Source organism: Mesitornis unicolor, unplaced genomic scaffold (genome assembly GCF_000695765.1).
Source record: "Mesitornis unicolor isolate BGI_N332 unplaced genomic scaffold, ASM69576v1 scaffold13096, whole genome shotgun sequence".
In the NCBI taxonomy this organism is placed as follows: domain Eukaryota; kingdom Metazoa; phylum Chordata; class Aves; order Mesitornithiformes; family Mesitornithidae; genus Mesitornis; species Mesitornis unicolor.
In genome coordinates this window covers 31,466-43,587 of record NW_010193038.1, presented here as the reverse complement: position 1 = coordinate 43,587, position 12,122 = coordinate 31,466, and the positions used below count along the sequence as shown (strand labels likewise).

The 12,122-nt window shown below is 55.9% G+C and overlaps 2 protein-coding genes across 2 annotated transcripts in view; both read left to right on the top strand.

Annotated features, from left to right (window-relative positions):
- Positions 1–3,692, top strand: part of CCL21 (chemokine (C-C motif) ligand 21) — a 6,219-nt gene extending 2,527 nt beyond the window's left edge. Inside the window, exons 5-6 of the mRNA XM_010187331.1 lie at positions 2,851–2,862; positions 3,616–3,692. Coding sequence (XP_010185633.1) covers positions 2,851–2,862; positions 3,616–3,692 — 89 coding nt within the window. The remainder of the gene's footprint in view (positions 1–2,850; positions 2,863–3,615) is intronic.
- A 2,888-nt stretch (positions 3,693–6,580) lies between these two features.
- On the top strand, positions 6,581–8,512 carry LOC104542870 (C-C motif chemokine 19-like). The gene is made up of 4 exons (XM_010187330.1): positions 6,581–6,635; positions 7,763–7,886; positions 8,214–8,301; positions 8,492–8,512. The coding sequence occupies exons 1-4, from the start codon at positions 6,581–6,583 to the stop codon at positions 8,510–8,512; spliced, it is 288 nt and encodes a 95-aa protein (XP_010185632.1).
- The last annotated feature ends 3,610 nt before the right edge of the window (positions 8,513–12,122 follow it).

The following is a 12,122-nucleotide window of genomic DNA, read 5'->3' as shown; positions in this document are numbered from 1 at the left end:
AAAGAGCATCTCCCTTGTGCTTGCAAACCCCCTCCAGCGTGCGAGAAGGAGCGGGTTGAAAGGCTGTACCGCAGCTGCAGTGCTATCTGCTTGCAGAGGCTTCAGACGTGGACTTTGGTCAGTAAAGGTCTATTAAGTCATATAATTGCAATAATGGGATTTGCGGGGCTTAACAGTATCAGCAAAGGCGGTGTGTTGGCTGGAGTAAAGCTTGTAGCTGAGTGTTTCAATCTAACACATTTATCTGGCTTGATTGTGTATTAGGCAGCGCTTAGGTCTATTATTTGAAGGCTGTGTAAAGAAACTGTGAAGATACCGGCCCTGGACAGGGGACGGGTGCTGAGCTGGCTCTGTGCTGCCACCTCCTCCACGTGGGAGCACGTGGCCGGCTGCCAGACTGGCTTTTGGACAGGATGTGAGGCAATAAAATATATCCTTTATAACCAAAAAGCACCTCTTCTGGCTGTTGTGATGGGCTTTGGTGCGGCAAGGGGGGGCTGCATGGAGGGATTTCTTCTGCACTACACACCGTCATCTCCCTGGTCCTGGCTTTTGCAGCCCCCTTGGGTGCTGCATCCCTGGGGTGCAGGGGCTGGGAGCTGCTGGCATAGGGAACAGTGCAAGTCCCCTGTCCTGCAGCTGTGTTGCCCAGCAAGGTGAAGCCATCTTGCTCCATCCATCCCCATGGCGGGGTCCTGAGATGCCAGCAAAATAGTCACAGAACACTCTTGTCTGTGGTGCCTTTCTTCTCACAGCAGAGCTTTTTCCTCCAAACCTCCCTGGACAAGCACCACTTGCTCAAAGCAGGGTCTCTGCGCTGCCATCTGCTATGGGAAAACAGCATTACACGAGTAATTAATAAGGCTGTGCTCTGGCCTGGGCTTTGCTGGGAGCCTGGGAACTGCCACTCGCGCACTAGGAGCCAGCCAGGGCTGTGGGAGGGCTGCAGGCAGCCCCGGCTCCGCTGAGGATGCGCTGCAGCCAGCCCTGTGCGTCTGCCTTCCCCCGGACTTCTTCTTGTGCTGGTCACGGTGTCGAGAGATTGCGAAATGCTTGCAAAAAGCCCCTAGAAATGAGGCCCAGGCGAGTCTGTCTGCAACTGCAAGCAGCAAAGCATGAGGAGGTGGCAGGAGCGAGCCAGCATGTGAAATGTGTCCTGGTGTCTCTGTGGCTGCAGATGCTAACATTGCACAGGTAGATTTTCCCCTTCAAATGCTAGGTGGGCATTAGGCTAAAACAGGTTAAAAAGATGTGCTCATAGGGGTGCTCTAATTTACCCTAAAATTTACCCTAAAAGCAGAGCCTGGGGAAGAGCACTGGAGCTTTTCCCACATACTCAGGCACATGTGAACATGGACACGCACGCCCAAATGCAGCCCCACTTGTGCTTGTACCTGCACATGCAGGTGTGTTTGCACACCACAGCCAGCTCCACTGCACAACGCTGTTTTTAAGGAAAACAAGGTGTCAGGGTTAGTGCGAGCATCTTGCTGGTGAGGCAGATGACCACCGTGCTGTCTTGCCAGCGAGATGATGGCATCAGTGAAACATGTTGCAGGAGATTCCCTGCAAGAGAGGATGAAGGGAGAGAAGATGGGCTAGCATCTGGAGTGCGTATCAGGGGCCAAAACCCGTTCCCTACAGAGCAGCTGAATCCACAGGCCCCAGCCAAAACAAGCGATGTAAAGGAGATGCTCAGCAGAGGAGGATTCATGCAGTCATATCCTGGGCAGGGCAAATCTGCTGCTTCACCCCATGTGCAAAGCCAAGGCAGCGTCTGTGCAGCGTGTGCAGGGGCAGCGGCTGGGCAAAGGGTCGGGGGAGCAGGGCAAAAAAAAGCCTCTCATGACATTCTGCAGGGGAGGCAAGGAAGTTGCAGCCGTGTCAAGCAGAGCAGAATAAGTTAGGAGAGCTCGGCCACCCTGGAGAAGAAAGGCTTCAGTGACAGCGGAGAGTAGCCAGGCAGGACAAAAACCATGGGCTGCGGCCAAGAAAAGGGAAGTCTTGAGCCCAGGCCAAGTGACTGGCTCACGTCAGTAGCCAGCGCAGACGATGCTCCGGGCTCGTGCCGACAGCAGAGCGTGCTGGGCTGCAATGAGGGGCTGAGCTCCAGCCAGGCTCACCTGGAGACACATGCACCGGCTCCGTCCCTCTGCCCTGTGCCGTTCCCAAAAAGCAAGGAGCTGGATATGCAGCTGCAGCAGCACCATGGGCACCAAGGGCTGTTTCTGGGGCTGCATGGGTGCTGGAAGGGCTGCGGTTTCCAGCTGAAGCGTCAAGGTGCTTTTTGGTGCTCTCTCCACCAAAACTCCCCTCCTGGTGTCTGCCATGGTGTTGAGGGAAGAGGAGGTGGCGAAGCTGATGGTGGGCAACAGGGACTCAACCCTCCTGCCCCAAGGTATCTCCCAGTCCTGGCCATCCCTTGGCACTCATCCTGTCCTAGAGGTTCTTAACATCCCTTTCTTCTCCAACATGCAGCTCCCAAGTGCCCTCCTTCCCCCATCCTCCCTTCTGCTGGGGCTGGAGACCCTTGGCTTTAGGGTGTCCTCATGCTGCCAATCCTCCTTTCACTTCCCCAGAACCCTCAGATCCCTCCACTTCCTTCCCATCCCCCTGGGCATTGCAGACCTGCTCCTGGGCTGCAGCTCTCCAAGGTGCGGTGGAAGAGCATCTAAGAGCATCTGCTCTCCTCCGACGATGTCCTGTGGTGCGACCAATGTGAGCCGTGCTCCAGAGCTGCACCAGACCAAGGACCCCACAGCCTCCTCTGCCTGGTCTCAGTCCAAGAGCCAAGAGAGCAGCCAAAGAAAGCAGCCCCCAAGGGTCTGAGCCCTTCCCATGTGCTTTTAGGTCTGTCCACAGGTGAGTTTGGAGTGCTAAGGATCCTGGTTTCCCAGGTTCCTGTCTGGGAAACTGTGCAGCCCAAAGGTGCTGCTGGGGGACACAGGTATTGGAGGGACCCTGGGAGATGGGTGCTCACATAGGGGGGTCGAGCAGGACCCAAATGAAGGGTCTTGGCCTTTCTGCCTATCACCTATGGTGACCTCAACATCAGTGAGACTGAAGCTAATGAGTGTTAGGGACAGATGGGCTCTAACAGCAGGAACTGGCACCTTCCTGTGCAACCTCATCTAGGTGTTCCTGCTGTGGCAGGGGGATTGGACTAGATGATCTTTTGAGGTCCCTTCCAATCCCTAACGTTCTGTGATTCTGTGATTCTGTGATTCTGTACGCCTCTCAGCCAGATCCTCAGGACCAGCTCTGCTCTCTCTGGGCAAAAGCATGACTTGCTCTTTTTTCCCCCCCTTAATGCCATTTAAGTCAGGTTGACTGGGTTCCCTGTCAGCTAGAGGAGACCCAGTGGGGCCCTGAGCCCAGTGGGCTGGTGGTGGACCCAGTCCCCGTGCTGCACCCAGTCCCCGTGCTGCACCAGGACTGGGACTGCAATGGGAACTGTGCGGAAGGCTTCCTTGTGCTGGGAGTTGTGAGGGAAATTGCAGCAGCTGAAATGCCTGCCCAGTATTTCCCAATGAGGTGAACGCATCCAGGCCAGATCCTGCCCCAGGGACTGGCTGTGTCTGGAATCTGCTGAAATTCCCCCTTTGCCCTTTCCAGCTCCGTCACTTGGAGGTGGAAAGCAGAGCATCGCAAGGGACCATGGGGAGGACACAGGAGAGCCCATGGGCCGGTAAGGAGGAGCTTCCTGGGCCCCCCGCCCCTGGCAGGTATCTGGGAGGGTGTCAGGGTGGCTGCTGCTCCCTGAGAAGAGCCTGGGGATGGAGGTGATGTTCACACAGCTTGTTGACATTTTGATGGGTTGGATTCCCCATGGAGATGCTCCTCCTCCATGCATGGTTTCCATTTTAATTAAAAACTGCATTATCAAGGCTTCTCAGGAGGGAGTGTTCAGGGATGCTTTGCGCTGCCTGTGGTATCATCAGGGCTGGAGCTCCATCGGTCCCAAATTGCTTTGAATGAGGCTTAAATGGGTCAGCACACACGGTGTTCTCCCCTCCTCCTAAATCACACTGGATCCCCTGACTGTTCCCATCTGTGTGTGCCTCCAAAGAGCCCGGACCCAAAATATCCCCTCTTCCCCATCTCTATGTCTCTTCTGGTCCCCAAGGCTCAGCCCTTCAAGGGGGATGGGGTGACCTCTCTGCATGCTGCAGGGATGCGCTTTGGAGATGACCACTCTCTTCTTAGAAATCCCACTGACCCCAGTGGAGGGGGGGAAGGCCGTCACATTCCCCTTTCACAACTGAATGGAAAATCCCTTTTCTCACCCTCCAATGTCGCTCCTGGGGAGCAGAGGCGACTGGAGCAGCCGTGCTTTCACCCACTTGGCACCCAGACAGCTGCTGGGAGGAGGCAGAGCCTCCAGCGCGGTGGCAGGGCGTCCCTTGCAGCCAGAGGCAGTGAAGGGGTTTGTTCCTATAAAGATGCATTCCCAACGCTGGGCAGGCTGCTTTCAGTGCAGCAGGGTATGGGAGCCAGGACAGTGGCAGGGGACCTCTCTGCTTGCACAGGGAACAAGAGCCCAGGGACCCAGCATCCCCCAGCACTCCTTGCCAGTCCTCAGGTGTGCTTTGGTAGCTGCCAAACCCACCTGACATCTAAGGAAAAGAGGGTTTCCATCAGGCAGCATCCCTTGCTGGTGGGGCAGGGCTCTGCTTTTCGCAGGGTGCAGGTCTGGCCACCAGCATCAGCTGCCAGGAGCCACTGCCCTCCCTCCTGGGGCGTCTCTTTGGCAATGACTCGGTGAGATCAAGTGGAGACCAGGTCCCAGAGCCAGCCTGCATCCCCAAACCACAGTGAGACTGGGGCTGATGACTGACACTAATCCTCTGCCACCTAAATTCCCCTTCTGCTAACAAAGATTTCTCTGCAATAGCTTGTGAGTGCGAGAAAGCAGTGGGTGCTGACTGAAGCTAAGCTGACACGTCCTGTTTGTGCTGCCCATCCTGCACACCCACCCCTGCCCAACCCCTTTGTCACAGCGCCCTCTTGCCAGGGCACAGCAGTGGCCAGAGATGATGCTCTCCTGATGGAGGAGATCACTCTGTGCACAAGGCGGGTGTCAGTGTCCATTCTGGGGATGGAGCACCTTGGCTGGTGGCATGGCTGGAGTCTCCTCTTGCTTCTTACTGTGGAGCAGGAACGGGACATTGCTCGCTATCTCCTCCTGCTGAGGGCAGCAGAGGGACCTGCTGAGGTCCTCAGGTGCCAGCCCTGTGTCTTGTCCCCAGATATTTGTCCATATGGGAAGACTGTGGGGTGCTGTCCACTGAGGTGCTAGGACAGGCTGAAGCTGGAGCAAGGGAGAAGGTGATGGGATAGAGGTCCTGCTCCAGGATTTGTTTGCCCCTGCAGGGAAATATTTTTCCTACTGTCAGTGGGAATTTCCCTGTGTGCAACTGGTGCTGTTGCCTCTCATCCTGTCCCTGGGTCCCTCCAAGAAGAGCCTGTCTCTGGCATTTCTCCAAACACCTACAAAGCAGCTGCTGGCAGCAGTGAGACCCCCTTCACCATCCCTCCCCTGGGCTGGACAGCCCCACCACTCTCAGTGTGCCACCTGCCACATATCAGGTCTCAGTTAAGGGACACCACTGCAGATGGCACTGGCACGGTGGTGAGTCATCATTCCAAGGAGAAGCAGCCCCCATCCTTGTGCTTTTCTGAAGGTTTGCAGTGGGAGTGCTGGTCTGGGCTCCCTGCAGTGCCCACTCAGCCCGTGAGCTGCTGGCACCCCGCACTGTGCACACAGCCTCTGTGGGGGATTTCTGCTCTTGTGCTCTCAGCTCTTGTGCTGAGAAAACCTGTTTCCAGGAAGCTCTGTAGCTGCCTTTGGCCATGATCCCATTTGCTAGGACACCTGGAAACCAAGTTGTCTTTTGGCATGTGAAAGGGCGGTCTTGGAGCGGAGCGTGCTGGCTGTGCTCCCCTCTATCTACCAGCTTCAGATGTGCCCGCCACACAGGCAATGGGGAGGGCAAGGGGAGTCAGTCAGGCTCCTGCAACCAGACGGGGGAGTTCAGGGGGAGCCAAGCATCAACCCAGTACTGGTATATACGCAAAAAATGGGGTTGAGACAAGTTCTAATCCCCAGCATCAGTGGTTTGAGCCTATGCAATATCTAATGGGAACACCACAGAGATGTCTCAGAGAAGGGACTGAGAAATGCACGGGGATGAGACCACTGATATGTTTGCCCAGGGCCCTGGGGTGCTGTAGCAGATGGAAGGGACCCTGATGCTGTTCTGGCCCTGAGCAGCAGCCCTGGGGCCCAGGTGTTGGCAGCAGCGAGGGCAGGAGGGTGTTTGGTTCTGAGACCGCAGAGCAGCTGATTACAGGGAAAGCAGGCGGGATATGCGGGAACTGCTCAAAGATTAAAATTCCTCAAGACTTGCTGCAACCTCCCACCCCTTTTCTTCAAAAGAAAGTGAAAGCCAAGGGCTGGAAGGATAAATAGGCAGCCTGGAGCACCAGCAGCAGAGTGCAGGGGAGCTGTGCAGAGCTCACTTCTCCCACCCCGAGTACCACTGCCTCCAGCCCGTCCTCTGCCAGACCCAGCAGCAACATGCAGCGGCTCTGTCTTCTCTTCTGTCTCCTGGTGCTGGGACGTATACTGGATGGTAAGAGGGAACCTCTGCAGCTGCCTTTCTTGTGGAAGGGAGAGGATCCAATTTCTTGCTCTCTTTTGCATTTCCAGCAGACTTTTAGAGGGCCCATGGCTGGGGCTCTGTCACAGCCTTCCTGTGTCCTCCTTTCACAGATGGACTCTGTCCCGCCCAAAGTCCAGGCAGGAGCCCACAGGACACTGGAGGTGCAATGCTGTGCTTGGGAAAGGCTGTGGAGCAATCCTGTCTCCCAGTGCCTTTGCCCAGCCTGTGCACACCGGGCTGGGATGGCCTTGGTCCCATTCTGCCCAGCACAGCAGGAGAGCACCCCTGGCACCCTTTGGTGTGGGGCAGCCTAGGGGCAAGTGGCAGGGCTGGGAGTAGGAGGGAAGGCGTGTGGTAGGGCAAAGCCTGTGTTTGAGGGGTTCGTGGTGTTGAACACAGGGTTTTCACATGTGACACCTGTCTGGATGGGTGACCAGGCCCTCTGCTCTGCCACGGGGAGCTATGGAGTTCAGACGTCTTGTGGTGGTGCACCACACCTTGCTGCCTGGGGTTACAGGTGTCCCTGGGCCCTGCTGGCCTTAATGGGCATTAACAGTGAATGCAGCATTTGCTTGGAGGGCGACCAAGCTCCCTTAACCACGCAGTGAAGTGCAGACAACTGTGTCCCTCTGCTGTCACAGGATTGGTTGGCATGGGCAGGCTGGTGACGGGGTAGCTGCAAAATCTGTGACTGCTTCAGCAAATACAGCTGAAGCCATTCCCAGCCCTTGGTCTTCAGCATCGCAGCATCCTGAGGCAGGGTGAAGATCACCGTCTTGCCCCACTTGCTGGCCCCAGAGGTGCAGGAGGGACCTATGCATGCAGAAGGGCTGCCCTTCACCAATTTGCTGCTTGTCACCACCTTTACTTTCTGTTGGAAGAAAGTAAAGGGATCCCATCACCAGGCCATGCAAGCAATAGATCTCATGCCCATGTGTGCAGCTGGGGCGGTGTGCTGGGGCATTGCTGGTGGGCACCATCCTGCCCTGCTCCTCCAGGGTGGCCCTGCAGCCCCCGCTGCTTTCAGGGGGGCTGGGTGAAGGCACAGATAACTTAGGGAGAGCAACCTCAGCCTGCGTGATGTGATCCTCCTCCAGTGAATGGCCACAACTACGCCCTCGACTGCTGCCTGAAGACAAGAGATACGCCCATCCCGTGGCGGAGAGTGCAGGATTACCGGCTCCAGCAGGTGCAGGATGGCTGCGACTTCCCGGCTGTCGTGTAAGAGCCCTAGGGTGGTGGTGGCTGAGGGATGGACACTGTGGGGAGGCAGGGAGGGAGGCAGAGAGGAGTGGAGGAGGGACTTTGAGCTGGGGTTGGAGGTGAGGGGATAGGGAGGGATGTGAAAGAGATCCTGGAGACTTGAGGTGAAATCAAAGCAGGACAGACCTGTCAGAAGGGGAAGACTTGGGACAAAAGTCAGGGAAGAATGTCATCACAAGATAAGAGATGGTGGGAGACTAGTGGGTGTGAGCTTGAGCTGTTCTGGAGCATCCCTGGGGTGTCCTGCTCACCTCATCTTGTTATTTTTCCCCATGGGGCTGGCAGGTTCGTCACCGTGAAGGGCAGGCGCATCTGTGCCCCTGTCGTAAGCCCATGGGTGAGTCGCCTCCAAGAGAAGGTGGATGCCAGAAAGGTAAGAGCCAGGAACAAGGGCAGCCCGCAGGTGTGTTTGTCCACCACCAAACAGGCTTTTCCCAGTCTGAGTGGGCTGCTGGGAAGAGCTGGGATGTGCCCTACTGAGGCATGAACACTTTGTCTCTCTCTGGAGGAGGCTCCTGCCCTGAGGATCACACTCATCACGGCTGGGTTTTTTGCTTCTCCAGGCCAAACTCCAGCGCAAGTAGATGCTGAAGAAGACTGTGGCTGTCCCTCTTCTTCCCTCTGTCTCCAATCTGACCCAGTAACCTGTATCAGGCTGAGCCAAGGGCTGCTGGACCAAAGCCTCTGCTGCCTTTGCAGCCTGGAAGCTGGTTGATGGACTGTTGTGTGAGACGACTTTGGGGGGTCTCAGCCTTCCCTGCAGTGCAGCAGCTGTGATCTCCAGCACCAGTCTTAGGTTTCCATTGTCAGCCCCAAAGCTTCTGCAGGCTTCTGCATCCCTGGAAAGGGCTGCCAGGATGGGATAGTGTGGGGATGGAGGGAAGGGATGGAGATGGAATGGGATGGAAATGTTCCTTACCAGCCATGCTCTGTGCTGCTCCTTCGCTAAGCACAACCTGGATGCCCTCATGAGATCATGGCCGGTGCTGTTCCTCTCTCGTGCCCTGACTTCCCTGCACTGTTTCTCTTCCTGCCATTCCTTCCATGTGTAGAAACAAAGCCAGTAATGTGGTGGCAGCAGAGCAACCATGCCCTTGGCCCTTGCACTCCTCAGGGATGTTGCCCCCCTTCTTGGTTTCCCAATCTGCCACTGATGCATGAACAGTGTTTACACCGTGCTCAGGTATTTACTGCTCGTCTGTTTGATGCAGCAATTACAGGTGTAAGTTGCTTCTTTTCTCTCTCTTTTATATCATGCTGTGATTTTGTTAAATAAAAAGAAAAGCCCGCGTGTGCTTGACCTGCCTCGTGTTTGAGCCCAACGGCCAGTGGGGAGCATGGGAGGTGCAGCCAGTGCTACCTGCGATGCTGCAGTGGAAAGAGGGTCATGCTGGGGTGTGAGAGGGGAAAAGGGGTGTTAATAGGGGTGAAGGACACGCTCTGCAGCAGCTGGGCTGCAGGTCTCTCCTGGGAGTCTCTCAGCACCATGGCAAGGCATGCACCGTGCCTCCCCAGGGTGTTGATTTGCAGAGATGGGGTGAGAGGGAGCAAACTGGTATTGCACCATCCAGCCCAAAACACTTCAGTCCTGCTGCACAGATGCTCTGCTGGAGCTCCCAAGCTCCCAGCTCCCATGGGACCCAGATGAAGAACTGTGGGAACGAGGTTTGTCCTTGCAGTGAAGGGAAACTGAGGCACAGCATGGCCAATTGAGTGTGCTGATTGCCCAGTGTTTGCTAGCAGCCGGGGTGCAGATGAGGAGAAAGAGCTTTTGGGGAAATGAAGGCAGGTGAAGACCCCTGCTGCTGGGTACATCCATGGATAAGGCAAGCAAGGCAGACTACCTGCTCCTGCTCACTATCACTGACAATGTGGGAGTCCCTGGCGATTTTTCTCCCGAGACTTGGGTCTCTGGGGTCTGTGCACCAAGACTATGGTCTTTCTGCCCAAAGTGGCCTCATGTCCCCTTAGGAACTGCCCTGTTGCATGGGCCATGTGGTGTTTGAATAGAGCTGCTCTGTTCAGCAAAAGCATGGGCTGAACGTGCACGAGTGTGATTTGCATGGCCAAAAGACAGGTATCATGCTCTTCTCCTGAAGACCACAGTGTCAGATGTGACTGTTCACATTGTTAAATTATTTACACTGTCCCTGTTCTGGTTTTGGTGCCAGCAGCAAGCCTGGGCACGGGCTGTGAGTGAGACCACACATGGATTGTTCCTGACGGCAGCAGGGACATGGCCACCAGCCCTTCCAGAGGATGGCATCCACGGTGCTGCAACGGCTGGGCTGTCCAAGCCAGGGGATGTCCAGGCACCTGGTGGCTCTTGCTGAGATCTGTTGAATGCGAGCTTGGCCGTGGTTCTTTTCCTCCCCTGTTCTGCTGGCTGCCTTGGTGGGTGGCTGGGGTTTCTGTTTCAGATATTCCCCCTTTTAGGGTCCTCCTCGCTGGTAAATGCAATGCCCTGGGCTTGGCTGTCTCTTGGCGTGACTTCCCCAGAACACCGGCTCTGTCCCAGCTCATTAACTGTACTGACAGCCCCAGCAACACAATCCTGGGGAGGAGGAGGCAGGGGAGGACGGTTGGCATGGGAAGAGAGGCCAAGACAAACAGCATGAGTGGGAAAGGAGGATAAGCGGTGCTTGCTTGGGCAGAAGCCTTCCGGCCGCTCACTTGGTGACCCGCAAGAGGCCGTGGATGGGGAGGAGGAGGAAGATGCTCAGTGCTGGACCTGAGCCTCTGCAGCTGGTGTGGGTGCCTGCGCAGGACAGGAGCTGCAGAAGTGGCTTAGCATTGTGACCTGGCCCCGGGAAGCTCACAGAGAAGGGGCTTGCATTGATCTCTTGGATGTTGGAAGCAGGTTTATCTACTTCCATCAAGGTTAGAGGGACTTCTTGTCCGAGCTGCTTGTAAAAGCATGGTTGCAAAGCCTGTGGCTTCCATTTCTTCCGGGAGCAGTAACCGTGTCCTCCTCGGAGCCACTGCAGATCCCTGCCAGGTCCTTGTACTTTGTGAGCCAGGCCCCAGCGCTGGCAGGAGGCTGAGGAGGAGGGCAGGAGGAGATGCTGTCCTGGGCCAGGTACGTGGTCCTGGCTGTTTGTCCCTGCTCCAGCCCTGCAGCAGCTGTCCCAGCTCCAGAGCCCAACTTCTGGACATTTGTCAAAAACCAGCAGGCCTCAGTAATTCAGAAACTACAGAGTGAGTATTTCTGATACAAAATGTCAACAATCTCCCTGGCGGGAAGCAGCCACATTCCTTACAGAAAACAGCTAGTTGTGTCCATGTCACAAATCTCGGGTCCCAGCCAAGAGCCAGATTCAGTGAAAAATGTCCCAAGTCCTCCTGTTCCTCTTTCCCCAGCCATGTTTCTCCTCTCTTTGCCTACCCTCACTGCTCTCGCAGGGGTGCAGGATCAGGATCAGCTGCAGGATGGTGCAGATGTGCCCTCAGTGGGTCTGGGGCTATGTACAGGGGTCACTTTGGCATGAGCTGCTCTGGAGCATCGCTTGAATCGCCTGTGGTCCTTTATCCATACCAGAGACAAGTATTTCACATGTTGTGGAATAACAAGATATTGTAACTGAAAAGCTTTCCTAGAGGGCTGACCAAACATTTTCTCTCCTCATGATGGTACACAAGGCCAGAAAAGGAAGGCAAGGCTCCATCTGTGCAGGGAAACTGAGGATGGTTTGGGTTGCTCTCTAGCTGCCAGGTCTCATAGCTGGGATCATCAAAGCACTCCTGTCTCTTGCAGGCACGGTGAAAGCTCAAGTGTATCCCAGGCTGCGTTCAAGGGGCACAAAACACAGCAGGCACAATCTGCTGCAGTCTCAGGGTCTGACCTGGCATTCCTAGCCAGGAGGTAGGACTGGAGGTCCATAGCAAAAAAAGTCATTTGCTTCTCTGCAACAAGAGCAGACACCAAAGGGAAAGGCTACGCTGGTCTCATTTGGTGCCATAGTGCTTCTCCCAGAGGCTTTACTGAAACTGTTTTTGTCCCCTGTCTCCAAAGAGATGGTGTAGGGGGGCTTTTTCTGCCACCAGCACCCCCCATGTGTGGCACATGTTGCTCCTGGAGGGACTGGGGAGGAGGCAGCTGCACCCTCTGTCGAGCTGAGCAGCACTGTGGGGGCTAAAAGCTGCTCCCCCTCCCATGGCCCTCACATGGCCTCTTCACATTGCTCAGTGGTGCAG